We start from the raw sequence: 12,192 nt of genomic DNA, 5'->3' as shown, positions 1-12,192 counted from the left end.
GGGATAGCTGGCGCACACCTCTCAAAGAAAAGCTGTTGAAGTATGGAAGGTCAGTCTTAGAGCGTTAAATGCTTATTAGGTTTGTACACAAGTAGAACTGGTTAAGGAGCTCCCGGTCCTTATCTGAATGAGTAAAAAGTAAAGAACATCTCTGACTTAACACTCTTAGAATGATTTCCAAATCAGAACCCTGTCCGTTCAGTTATGCGAACCCTAGACGAATTATCTTTCAAACCGTTGCCTCGCTATTTAGAGTTCTCTAAGCAAGAAAAGTCCTTGAGTGCGCGTTTTACTATCTCAACTTTTTAGTAGATTACTTGATTTTTTTTAAGTTAACAGCAAAATACCTCTCAAAAATGCTTCTTTGAAAACATTTTATGTAAAAGATTAATCCTGATGTCTTGCGAGATTTTGTCTTAAATTGTGTGATTATGTACTGATTGCATCAGTTTGAACAATATATTTTCGTCAATATTATTTAATGAATAAAATGATAAGTAATTTGTCACTTAAACAAAAATGAATGTGTACTTTTGATATCCGACGAGTTTCTGAATTATGTCCATTATCCACAACAAAATTTGATTATTAATTAACATTACTTTTCGAGAAGACCAACTTTTATTATATTAGAATATTACGATTAACTTCATTACCAGTCAGCCTGTTACTGACACGGTTCACATCTTAATCTGAATTTCTGAATGATTATCTGTGATAAGGCGGGCCTATTACCTAACCTTCATGTGTTAAGTCTGGTTACACTTGGGAAGAGGTTTCATTGTCAGGTGTGTGTATTCCGTGTATCCATAATGCAGCATTCAATTGCTAGCTAACTTTTATATTTATCTGTAAATTTATATTTTTTACGTGCTTTTCATTTATAGCTGTACTTTTATAATTGGTAGGGATAATTTTAGTCAATGGACAAGTTGTTTGTTTTGTTGTGAAGGGCTACTGTCACGATAGGAGTATTGGTTCGTTATTATAAGAGTGTACCCTGTACTTAGCTGGAGATTAGAAACGTCAGCGTGCATTTGGTGATCTTTATTTTTCTTTTGTGTTTGTTAATGCAGTAAGCAGATTGCTGTTTATGACGCAACTGGAAATTGAACCAACAACAAATTCCTTTTCTCTTAAAAGTCAGAACATCATAACATGTAAGAATTCATATTTCAACATCCGTTATATGAATATGCCGAGTATCCAGGACGTCCAGTAAAAAATAGCGTGTTAAAGTTGAACAAGCTTAACTATGATGTTATTTTCTAAAGCCATGACACAATATAAAAGCAGCATATTTATCTGCGCAGAAAAGTTAAAATTTTTTTACTTATTAAAAAACAATATAGTGAATATTTTTACATAACCGAACTTAATATCAAGATATCAGGATTTTGGAAATATTTTTATCTGGAAAATTTTACGTTTTATAATTGTTTTTAGGGATAAAACTCCCGTCACTCTTTTGCAAGAACTTCTGGTTAAACAACAGCAGTTACCAGCTTATAGTCTCATATTAAATGGAACTGGAACACATCAGCCTATATTTAAATTTGAAGTATCTGCCTCTGGGGAAACTGGTAAGGATAGAATTCCGATCGTACTCACTAAATCTAAAGCATGTCTGCATTAACTCAAGTAGACCAAAATATTTAACTCGCATTGCGTCATTAAACTTTGTTTTCCAAAGAATTGCAAATTTGGAACTCCATAACTTTTGTCCAGTTGTCTTGCTTCTTATATATTTTTTTTACTTTTTAATCTTTGCCATCTCCATCCGAAGGTGTAGAAATTCCAAATAAGTTGTTTCTTTATCTTATTTCGCGTCAAGTTTTTGGCTCTTGTTTAGTTTCACAACAGTAATAAAGGTGACCATCTCTGACCCCAATGATTACTACTTATTACATTACAATATTACTAAATGTATATTACTTTTTCAGCTATAGGGACTGGTAAGTCTAAAAAAGAAGCTAAACATGAAGCTGCCAGACTTTTATTGGAAAAGTTACGTCACGGTAACGACGTTAAAAACGATGATATCATAGACATAAATATGTAAGCATACTTCTCTTATGATTTTTATCTTGGTTACTCCCAACTGATTTTATTGCAGGGCTTTGTAGACGCCCTCTATATAAACTAATTTAATAAACTCTAAACTGAATTTACTACGTTCCTAAAATATAAAATGAAAAGTAACTTACCTGTACTTATTTCTTTTTTAGTAATTCGCCTTATGCAGAAGTAGTTAAAGATAATGCTGTAGGAATGCTGACTGAATATTGTGGTGAAAGGAACTTGAAATCGCCAGTATACGATTTGATAAGAGATGAAGGTTTACCCCATGCAAAACTATTTTCATATAAATGTTCGGTTTCTTCGATAACAACAGAAGGTAATACAATCCGATTTTATATTTTACACTATTAAATGCTGTATGTACATTGGAAACTTTCAAATACAATTGCCCATAAATTTATACAGCTCGGATCTCTATTTTTTACAGATTTGTGTTTTTTGATCGAATGTGAAAGAGTAGCTAAAATACAGAAGCTTGATTCTTTATTTCTTCATCAATGGAATATTGAAAAATGAGTGCCCCAAAATTACAAATCTAAAAAAGAAATAGTGATCCGAGCGAGGGCAAAATCTATATAGAGTTTGGTTAATTTTATTGGAAGGGAAGTGTAATGGGTCGGTCATCAGAGAGCCAAGGGCGAAGCCTTGGAAAAGCAAAAGCTAGTGAAAACTGGGATCCATAGAATTAGGAATCCAATTACTTAATTTTTTTTAACCAGTTAGTAAATAATTGAGCGCCATGATAGTTAGCGATTAGAGATGCGCAAACTGAGATGTGCTGTTTACTGTGTGACTGAGTTTGATTTTCAGTTTAGCCATGGATTTTGTCTATTGTATTAAATGCAAAATTTAAGTAAAGTATGTAAATAGTGGTCTTTTGGCGCTAATGACCAAGGCAGTCGATGCACCAAAAAAAAATTAAAAAATAAATAAATAAATAGTGATCTTAGATTGTATTTCTCTTAACAGTTACGACAATTTATTTTTTTAGTAATTTGAAGTCTCTTCTAAATCGCACTATTATGAGTAGAAGTAAACCGTTTATTAAATACACACCAGCCTTCAATAACCCCGTAAAATTGATGAAATGCAGTTTAGCAAATTTTTCATCTTTTTGGGGAGGGAGTAATTCCGAGATCCATGATCCCTCGTTTAAGCGGAACTTGAATTTTTAGTGCATTCAAGCGAGCTAGAATGTCACCCACGTTATGGTGAATTCAACAATTTTCTAGTATTACACTTCAAACTGCTCCTCACTTTTTAAAGTTTCTAAGTCAATCTGAACTACCTTTATTCGGTGTATTTCTAAACATTTTCAGATTATGTTAAGTCTTGAGTGTTCTTTAATAATTTTGTGTGCTGTGCACCATAAGATTTTAGCATTTGCAGGTCCATTTTTCACTAATTTCCGCTTTCGGTACTTGTAGTTCTTTACTGAAATTCGTTACCATTAACAGACACCCAGACTCGTAAAATTAGGCAACTTTTAATTCAATAAAACACCGTTTATACTGTAAGCAATAACTCGTTTATTGAATAAAACAAAAACGAGTTTTTACATATTTTTATTATAATTTTGTCATGGATAGAGGCGACTAGTAAGCGTACTTAATTATAAATTTCTTGTATAAACCATTAAATGAAATTCTAGGCCTAGACCTGAAATCGATTCTAGTACTTTAAAACATTTTAGCTTAACATTTGCGGCCCTCGTATCTAACCGGTCGGCTAATTAATTGTGGCTCTAATTATTTACTAATTTATTTTTTTTAAAAAAAGGTATAAGTTTTAAGGATCCCTACACATCCAATAATTATCACTAGTTTCTACGTTTTACTAATTCACCTGCATTCGCCTAACGTAAATGGAACGCCTGCTTGAAAAAAACAAAAAATAAAAACGCATCACTGTACTCATTTTTGTTATAAAAGTTGTAATACTGATGACTAAATAAAAGTGAATTTTGACTAAATGAAAGTGAATTTTGAAAATTAAGGAGACTTTTCTAGTGCCTACTTACATTTTCAACTTGTATTAATTATTCATAAGTTATTATTTAGTTGTAAGGTCTTTATTTAATTTCCTATTTGCTTTTAACTTTGTAAACGTTTTCTCGGCAGCTCAAGCCCGTACCAAAAAGCAAGCCAAACAGTTAGCAGCACAGGAGATGCTGAACAAACTGAAAGAATGCCTTCAAGGAATTGCCAACTCACCACATAATAAAGTAGGAACAGATGTAAGTTAAGATAGTTCATATATTTAATTTTACTTAAGGAAAAGTAATTATTTTAATTAATTTCAATTAGTTCAGAGTTACCAAGTTGCTTCTAGATCGTCTGGGAGATAGTAAAGTTCATTTCAGAAACTTTTAAGAAAAATTTTTAATATTTATTTATTGATTTTAAACTTTTTTTTTTGTAATTATTTATACTAGTTGAAATAATAAGTTTCGATACTGATAACAGCCCAAATGAAGGAATATCACCCAGCCGTTCTACCATATCATCCTAGAAATAATGGTTTAGCCGAAAGAACTGTCAGTAAGTTTAGAAATATCAAATGAGGTTGAGAGAGATTTTATAGAAAATTTACTAATAAACTTTAAATACATTATTTTATTTTTATAAAAACATCTAAGAAGATGGTTACGCAGAACTTTTTTTTATTAAACTGTCAGCCTTGGGAATATTATTATCACTATAAAATGAATATGTGGAGATCCTGGTGTAAGCAGGGTTCTAGAGTCCTAGAGGTTGTAATATCGCTTGTGTGGAAGTGATATGACGTTGGCAGTGTCCGAAGAGTAAGGAAGGTTGCCTGTCAGTTTCGACATTTATGTATGAATATCTGGATAATCAAGTTCCCTTAAGTATTTGTAAATTCTTTATAAACCATGAGGTATTTTCTAAATAATTGTAGTATTTTTTATTTATATAAAATATTGTACATTTTTATTTTTATAAAGTTTTTGAAAAATTCTAGTTATTTCGATAGTGATTTCTGGATGTTATTGAATCTGGATAGGGTTTATATCAGGTGAAGTCTAAGGATTATCTTGTAGAGCAGTAAGTGCATGAATGATTGAGTTAAAGTATTTCTAGTAATAAGTGAGTATAACTTTTCCAGTTGTGTGTATGCTTGTTACAGTTTTGTGTTGATGTATAGTCTCCAGGATTACGCCCAAGTAGGTAGCGCACTTCTTGATCCTTTGTTTCCACAGGTTTTCCTGGTTGTTAATTTTTGAAGATTGGAGGTCTGTAGTTATGAATCGGCAAAGAGAGAAAATTTGGGCCTCTCTTTTAACAGGACTTAGTCATAGCTTTACCTTTGAAATATGAATATAGACGTTTCTAAGTTAGTGTAACATTTATCGAGGGCTATCATTTTGTTATCTGCGTATATAGTCATCAAAATAGGTTCAGATGGGTCGGAGAACTAAAGATTGATAATAAGGGGGGATTCATGATTGCCCCCTGGGGTAGTCCAGCTTGGATCTGTTGTCTAGTAGTGTAATTGTTGTTCGGTATAATTTGAAATGTTCTGAAATTTAAGTTGATAAATTAGGGGTGTGTTGATGTTTCTAAATTTGTGGAGCAATCCAGTGTACTAAGTGTGAATTGTGCCTGAAATTGTGTTAAATTTTTTTCTCTCAAATTAATGAATCTTAAATTTATTAATGGTGTGTGTTTCAGTCTGAATCCGAACTGCTGAAGTGGAATTATGTTTAAGTAAATTATTTTTTATAGAATTTTTGCGAGAGTTAGTAGACAAATAGGTCGGTTTAAGTGTCACTTTTACGTTTACCAAAGTTTAAGGAATATACTTGTAGCATTCTCAATAAATAATAAGAAAATGAGTATGAATATTTAAAAAAAGAGGTAAATTAGAACGGACAAAAATTAAGACAAGTATTAGATTGCCCATAGATTTCCTTACTTAATATTTAAGTTTTAAGTTGGTCTTTCTTGCTAGTTACGAACAACTATATTATTTTAGAATAGATAATAATGTTTTTCTCTGTTCCTATTCCTTCTCATTCCCTCTCTCTTACCAACTTTTCAGCCACTAACATTGAGTTTTCCTGAATTATGTAAATATTTTAAGTTATTTTGTTTTCTTTTATTGGAGTTACTCTGAATTAATGCAAATTTTCCATTATTTATATTTCCCGGACCAAGATCGGGATACGTGTTTCAAAATATTTCTTGTCCTGAAAGTGAATTTTATTAGTTGAGAATTTATCTTTGGAAATTTAATTAAACTTGATTTGTAGAGATTTTATTTTGTTTTAGTTCGAAGAGTCTAATCAAGTGGTGCTGAAGAAATTGGTGGAAATAAGAAATAAAACAGGAACTTCTTCAGAACAGTTAGGAATCAAAATTTCTGATTACTATAAAATATTTTTGGATGAAGCTTATCCAAAATCTAAGTTACTGCAATCATTCAAAGTAAGTTCATAAAACTTTTTTGTACATGCGTGTGAATGCAGAGCACAGGCCAAGAAAAAGTAAAGGCAGGGAGTTACAATATGTTCCTTATTGCAATGGATTTCACTCTAACGTAAATAATTTAGGGAATCCAATTATTTCAATGCTCAGAGAGTATTATTATTTTCTCTTATAAGTCAAGTTTTCGATTTCAGTTTTCACCAGTTTGAAATATCCGTTTTGAAGTCCTCTGAGTTCGAAAAAATGGTTTTTAGAAAATCAAATTAGAAGGTACTTCTGGGTGAAGGCGTGGTTAGATTTTCCTATAATGGAAATTGTAATATAGTGAATGGTTTGTGTTCTACTTATTATAATGGAGGGTTTAATTGGTTGCAAAAATTCCGAATTTGACGAAAATTTCTCAATTGGAAGTACCACTTTAAGTGGTTTTTTAAAAAATTATTTATTGAAAAATTTACAACTACATAAACATGCATCTGGTAAATATGATATGTGCAAAAGATGAGTGCAAGAATTGAGCAGTTGTCCAGTGACAACCCTCCGAGACAATTACAAGCAGTGAGAAAAGAGAAATGTGCAGGCGATTGTTAGTGAATGAAATGAAATGTATTTATTTACAAGTAGAGTTGATGGAGAAGACAGTAATTAGAAGAATAGTAGCGTTGGAGTTTAACTGTATGAGAAGAGCGAAGGATATTTTACATGTTTTCAAAGAATTATAGATCATTTGATTGGAATGTTCGTGGTCACTGGTTGAGCGCTTGGTAAAGGCAAAGGTAAATATTATGCTTGAAATATTTCTGTGTCACTTAATCTATCTTCAGAAAATTAAGTGGATGAATTAATCAACAGAATTTCAATCTGAGTTACAAACGCATAAATACCTATGAAAGTATGAGAGGGCTGAATGAGGGGCTAGATAGAGAGACTGGTCAGACCAAAAATTTTTCAAGCATGTCCAACTTTTTCAGAAATATATATTTACTTATATAAATAACTATAAAAATTAAGAATGGATAATTTTTTCAGGAAAAAGATAGAGCTTGGTTTGAAGAGCAGCTAGATCCAGAAGACATTTGTAAAACTATATTTACTGAATTAAATTTTCATTATGAAATAGAACAGCTTGAAACAAAACAGAACATAGGTATTTTAGTATGACAATTTAGCCTTATAAATTTATAAATAATAATAATGATGTTGACTCCCGTTTCGATATCCCTAATATTTGTCGAGATATTTAAGATCAATTTTACAATTTTATCCTATTCGTGAACGGTTTTCAATATTAATTTTCCACCAGAAATACACGTTTTGGATGGTCCTCTGAGAGCAAAAAACGTTATTTGTGACGCAAAGAAAAAAAAAAAAAATTGAAGATAGGGAAGGGATTAGCTATGAGGTTAGCGTAATGGATTCCCACGCGTAGGTCCCGGGTTCGAATCCAGCTGCTGACACTTAGATTTTCTCTTCCTATGAGCTTCTTTACAGCTCACTGATCAGTGATGGAGTGTTGTCTGAACGAGAGAACACTGTCCGGAGGCCGGCAGTGCACTGAATAAAGCTCCTGGCGCCAATAACCTTAGATGTTGACGCGCTTTAAATCATTAAAAAAAAAAAAAAATTAAATGGGTACAATCTCAAGTATTAAAGCATACTTGTTTTACGTTGGAAACGTAATTTAGAAATGTAGAGGAATTTATCTATTTTTAAAAAGGATTAGAATTCTTGGATAAGCAATAATGCTGGTAATTGAAACCTCGGCATTAAAATTCAGTAATTTATTGGTACATCAATGGTCCATTTTGATGTTCTTAGTTATTCAAGCTTTTAGCATTTTAATTTAGTAATGACTTTGATGTAATCAAAATATTTATTTATTTTTTTATTTATTTTTTTTTTTGCGCATCAACAGCTGAGGTTATTAGCGCCCGGAGCTTTTTCCAGTGCACTGCCGGCCTCCGGACAGTGTTCTCTCGTTACAGACAACACTGTCCATCACCGGACAGTGAGCTGTAAGAAGCTCCTAGGAAGAGAAAATCTAAGGGTCAGCTGCTGGATTCGAACCCGGGACCTCCGCGTGGGAGTCCAGTATGCTAACCGCATAGCTAATCCCTCCCTAATATTTATTATTATTATTATTATTCATGCTTCCTTTTTTTTGCTCACGTTTCGATCTTCTCCAGAGCTATGTTAACAATAACAAAGATATTTTATTAGTTATAAGTAATATAATTTATTTTACAAGCAAATAAAAAATCTGGTCACCAAAATCTTACACTTTTTTAATACTAATCAAAAATTGTATTTTTCTATGTACACTTTATTGGTATTGTCATTTTTAACGAAACCGTACTTTGTGTTCTAATTAAGTCTGGGCGAGACTAATAATTTCTTTTTATTGTTGTTAACAGAGTTGTATTGAAGGGATGTTTTGAAATGTTGGTGAAAAAACAGACCAGTAAAAGAGGTTTTAATTTCATAAAATCATGCTTTACGTAGAAAAAGAAACGTAATAAAATTAGTTCTGAATTTATGTTGGCAGTTGCTGTTAGTTTAACGATACTGGGGACTCCAACCTGGGCATTCTTTGGAAGTGGAAGCACTTACGACAACGCAGCTAAAGAAGTGTTTACGGAAGCGCTTACCTTCATGGCTGAAATGGCAAACTAACTTCTTCATTTTGTTAACATCTTCAGAAATAAAATATATATATTTATACCTACCAAAAAAAAAAGCAGTTATTGTTTTTGTTCTTACATTAAATTATTTTATTTAGTTTCCAGTTAATACCTCTTTCAGAGAACTAGGAAAATAGAACAATTTCTTCTCTTAATTTGTCTTACTTTAAGTCGCAATTGTTTACTTAAAACTTCGCCTGCCTGTTGCAAAAGGTTTTATCTACCATTGCTCTGAGTGTTCATGCGTTCTTGCTGCAATTCTGTAGTGTTTTGCTCTACTGCCAATAGCTCAGATCTTTTGATAGTAAAATGAGATCCTTGTCATACCTAATAGGCTGCCGTCTGATTACTGTTTTGCCGTAAACGCCTGGCCATCCAGAAAAATATACCAATTCTCATCTAATATCCAGGAAGTCTCCCACTGTCTTAAATTAAATTCGTAGGAATATTTTGCCTGGAAATCTGAAAACATTACTATGAATTATAATTCCTTTTTTGATCAACTTAGCACTAATTATTTGATGCATATTGCTCAGTACGGCGCTGTGTCCAGTGTTTTTGGATTACCAAGTTTCATCTCGATTAGCGTAGGCGTCACCTTTGTTCTGTCTTAGTACCGTTCAGGAACCTTTCAGAGAGTCATAAGCTTAAAGTAATTTAATGAAAAATTCTGTTACGTATTTCCAATCTATAAGATTGATCCCCATATGGTTTAAATAAAAAATAAAAAACCCCTGGATCCGCCTCTGAAATAGTTATTTTCTTTATCGTCACGTAAATTATCTTTATGGATCCATCATCAGAGTTAGCAATCGGAAAAAAAAGTTAGGATCTTGATTCTTTTTAGATTGACTGTTGATAGGACCATGAAGCTCCAAAAAGTCTAGGAAAAATAAAAAATAATGCGAATATTTTTTTTAATGAAGTAATGCAATTACTTCTCAAACTAAGACCTCCCTGAAAAACATTCTGGTTGCGCTCCTACGGACATTATATCAAAACTTTATTGCATATTGAAAAATATGCCATCCATATCCTTTACTATTAGTTAACACTTAAGTCAACGTTGAGGAACATCTAAAAACGATTTCAGTAGTAGTGATATACATAAATTTCGTTTCAAAAATTACAAAACAAATATCTCAGAAAGAACCCTACTTGGCATTTATTTTTTACAAATGTACATATGTGAGGCAACTTTTTGTGTCACTTAAGGTATCTCCTTTTTGGAAGGGCACTAAATTGTTGGCTCCAAGATGGCTAGAATTGCTGGAAAATTGTGGCTTATACATAAATCGTGGAATACGATAAATGTATTCTTAAATTGAAATTTTTAAAATTAACACAATGCAACAAATACATACACATGTATATTGATTTTTTTTTTATGTTAACGAATTCATACACCCAAAAACATTCGCATTGTTCGATAAAAGTATAAAGCAATGCAAGACATAGATAACATATGTAAGTGTTCCAATATCTCAATATGCCAAAGGTGGTATCAAATTCTGAATCACTCGCAACACTTGGATACAACAAGCTATCACTTCACTTGCTGACAAGTGCGAGAAGGTAACGTACTTAAGTGAAGTCCTAATCTCTACACAAACTGCTTAATCGACCTCTGTTAATGGATTGAAGTCCAAATCCAGTCGTCAGAGATATAATAAAAATGCTTGCTATGGATAAAATCAGATATTCTCTAGCACAGCGGCATAACCACATTTTCACTTCTTGTTTTGTGCTTTGCATAAAGTTTATTTATCAATGGATGAAGGTCTAATTTCAAAATTTCATCGGCCAGGATCCAAAATTTGATAAAACTTTGTAAGATCTTTCTAGTTGGCAAGAATATTAGAGGCAATATACGTAGATCAGTGTATAATTTTCAATGAAATGCGTGTAATTCTCGGTATTAACGACATAATGCTCAATAAAATTAACGATGTCGCTTTTCAAAACTTGTTTTATTTAGATTAATGTAAATAAAACAATTGCAAACGTAAAAAATTGGTGTTATATTTGTCTTAAAATACATTATAAAACTCTACAAAAACATTATAACACCTATTTTAAACTATTAGTAAAACGTTTATTACAATAAATTCAAATGTGCTTAAAATATGTAGGTACAGTCTCTTGTAGGAATAATTTACTTTATTGCAATGAACATACGGATAACTTACAATTTGACTTCGTACCTCCTGCTCGACAAAACTTAACTTACACATGTAGCCCTTACTTACACATGATACCCTTTAAAAGTAGAAAGATTATCATTACCTAAATTTGTTGTTACTTATTGGACAAAGCGTTTGTGGTTCATTTATATTGTTTTTATTATTGAATAAAAACGTTCAACGAAAGAAAGTAACAGCTATTTACTTATTTTGCTAAAAAATTTCCTAAATATACTTTGAATTAAATCAATATCAGCCTTCTTATCAGCAATTTTACTTTATCTCTCTTATTTGGTTATCCAGTATAATGAGGTCTGACTACAGCCTTCAAAAATTATTCGACAGTTATAGGCTTAAATTTCATTTGTATTTGGTTGCTTTAGCACTCTTATTAAGAAATTTTATCTACATATATTAATTATTTATCATAACATAATAAATTAATAATTTTTTGGAATTTATTATTTTCATTATCTCTTTTGATGGCAATTATTAAATACTAATAAAAGAATTGATCGCACAAGAATTAAAAACTAAAATCTAAATTTTTGCCTACAATTAAATAACAGCTAGATCTTTTCATCAAAATTAATAAGGCCATGCAAACAACCCACTCAGGACTCAGGTATAGATTGAAAACCAAAGAAACCATTATGTGGAAAAAAGCTAACTGGCGTAGCTAGACCAGATTTGCAAATATCCAAAATTTAAGTTAAATACAATAAATAAAGTTATTTCGTTCGTGTTTCTACCGAAATATTAAAAAAATTAATGTTCATTTCAGTACATTAAATGATT

The 12,192-nt window shown here is 31.7% G+C and overlaps 1 protein-coding gene and 2 long non-coding RNA genes across 8 annotated transcripts; 2 read left to right on the top strand and 1 right to left on the bottom strand.

Annotated features, from left to right (window-relative positions):
* The first annotated feature begins 1,020 nt into the window (after window positions 1–1,020).
* On the top strand, window positions 1,021–9,274 carry LOC141452539 (protein Loquacious-like). Of its 5 annotated transcripts, none has more exons than XM_074124808.1 (8): window positions 1,021–1,160; window positions 1,447–1,583; window positions 1,944–2,058; window positions 2,229–2,398; window positions 4,203–4,306; window positions 6,375–6,530; window positions 7,560–7,677; window positions 9,076–9,274. In XM_074124808.1, coding segments are annotated over exons 1-8 (930 nt in total). In that variant the 5' UTR covers window positions 1,021–1,158; the 3' UTR covers window positions 9,204–9,274. The 5 variants fall into 5 exon arrangements, with proteins under 5 accessions (XP_073980909.1, XP_073980908.1, XP_073980907.1 ...); XM_074124807.1 differs by having other exon boundaries at window positions 4,203–4,318; window positions 9,076–9,273; XM_074124806.1 differs by lacking the exon at window positions 1,021–1,160 and adding an exon at window positions 1,176–1,317.
* On the top strand, window positions 6,537–7,550 carry LOC141452542 (uncharacterized). The gene is made up of 2 exons (XR_012457446.1): window positions 6,537–7,306; window positions 7,383–7,550. It is a non-coding gene; the product is annotated as an uncharacterized lncRNA (long non-coding RNA).
* Window positions 9,112–12,016, bottom strand: LOC141452541 (uncharacterized). 2 transcript variants are annotated; one of them, XR_012457444.1, is made up of 3 exons: window positions 11,401–12,016; window positions 9,324–9,673; window positions 9,112–9,252 (listed from the first exon to the last, which is right to left on the bottom strand). It is a non-coding gene; the product is annotated as an uncharacterized lncRNA (long non-coding RNA). The 2 variants fall into 2 exon arrangements; XR_012457445.1 differs by having other exon boundaries at window positions 9,377–9,673.
* Window positions 12,017–12,192: the final 176 nt, after the last annotated feature.

The sequence above is a fragment of the Rhodnius prolixus genome, unplaced genomic scaffold (assembly GCF_049639745.1).
Source record: "Rhodnius prolixus isolate KJV_2025 unplaced genomic scaffold, Rpr scaffold_3, whole genome shotgun sequence".
Lineage (NCBI taxonomy): Eukaryota > Metazoa > Arthropoda > Insecta > Hemiptera > Reduviidae > Rhodnius > Rhodnius prolixus.
Note: the sequence above shows the minus strand (reverse complement) of the source record. Positions and strands in the feature narration are given on the sequence as shown.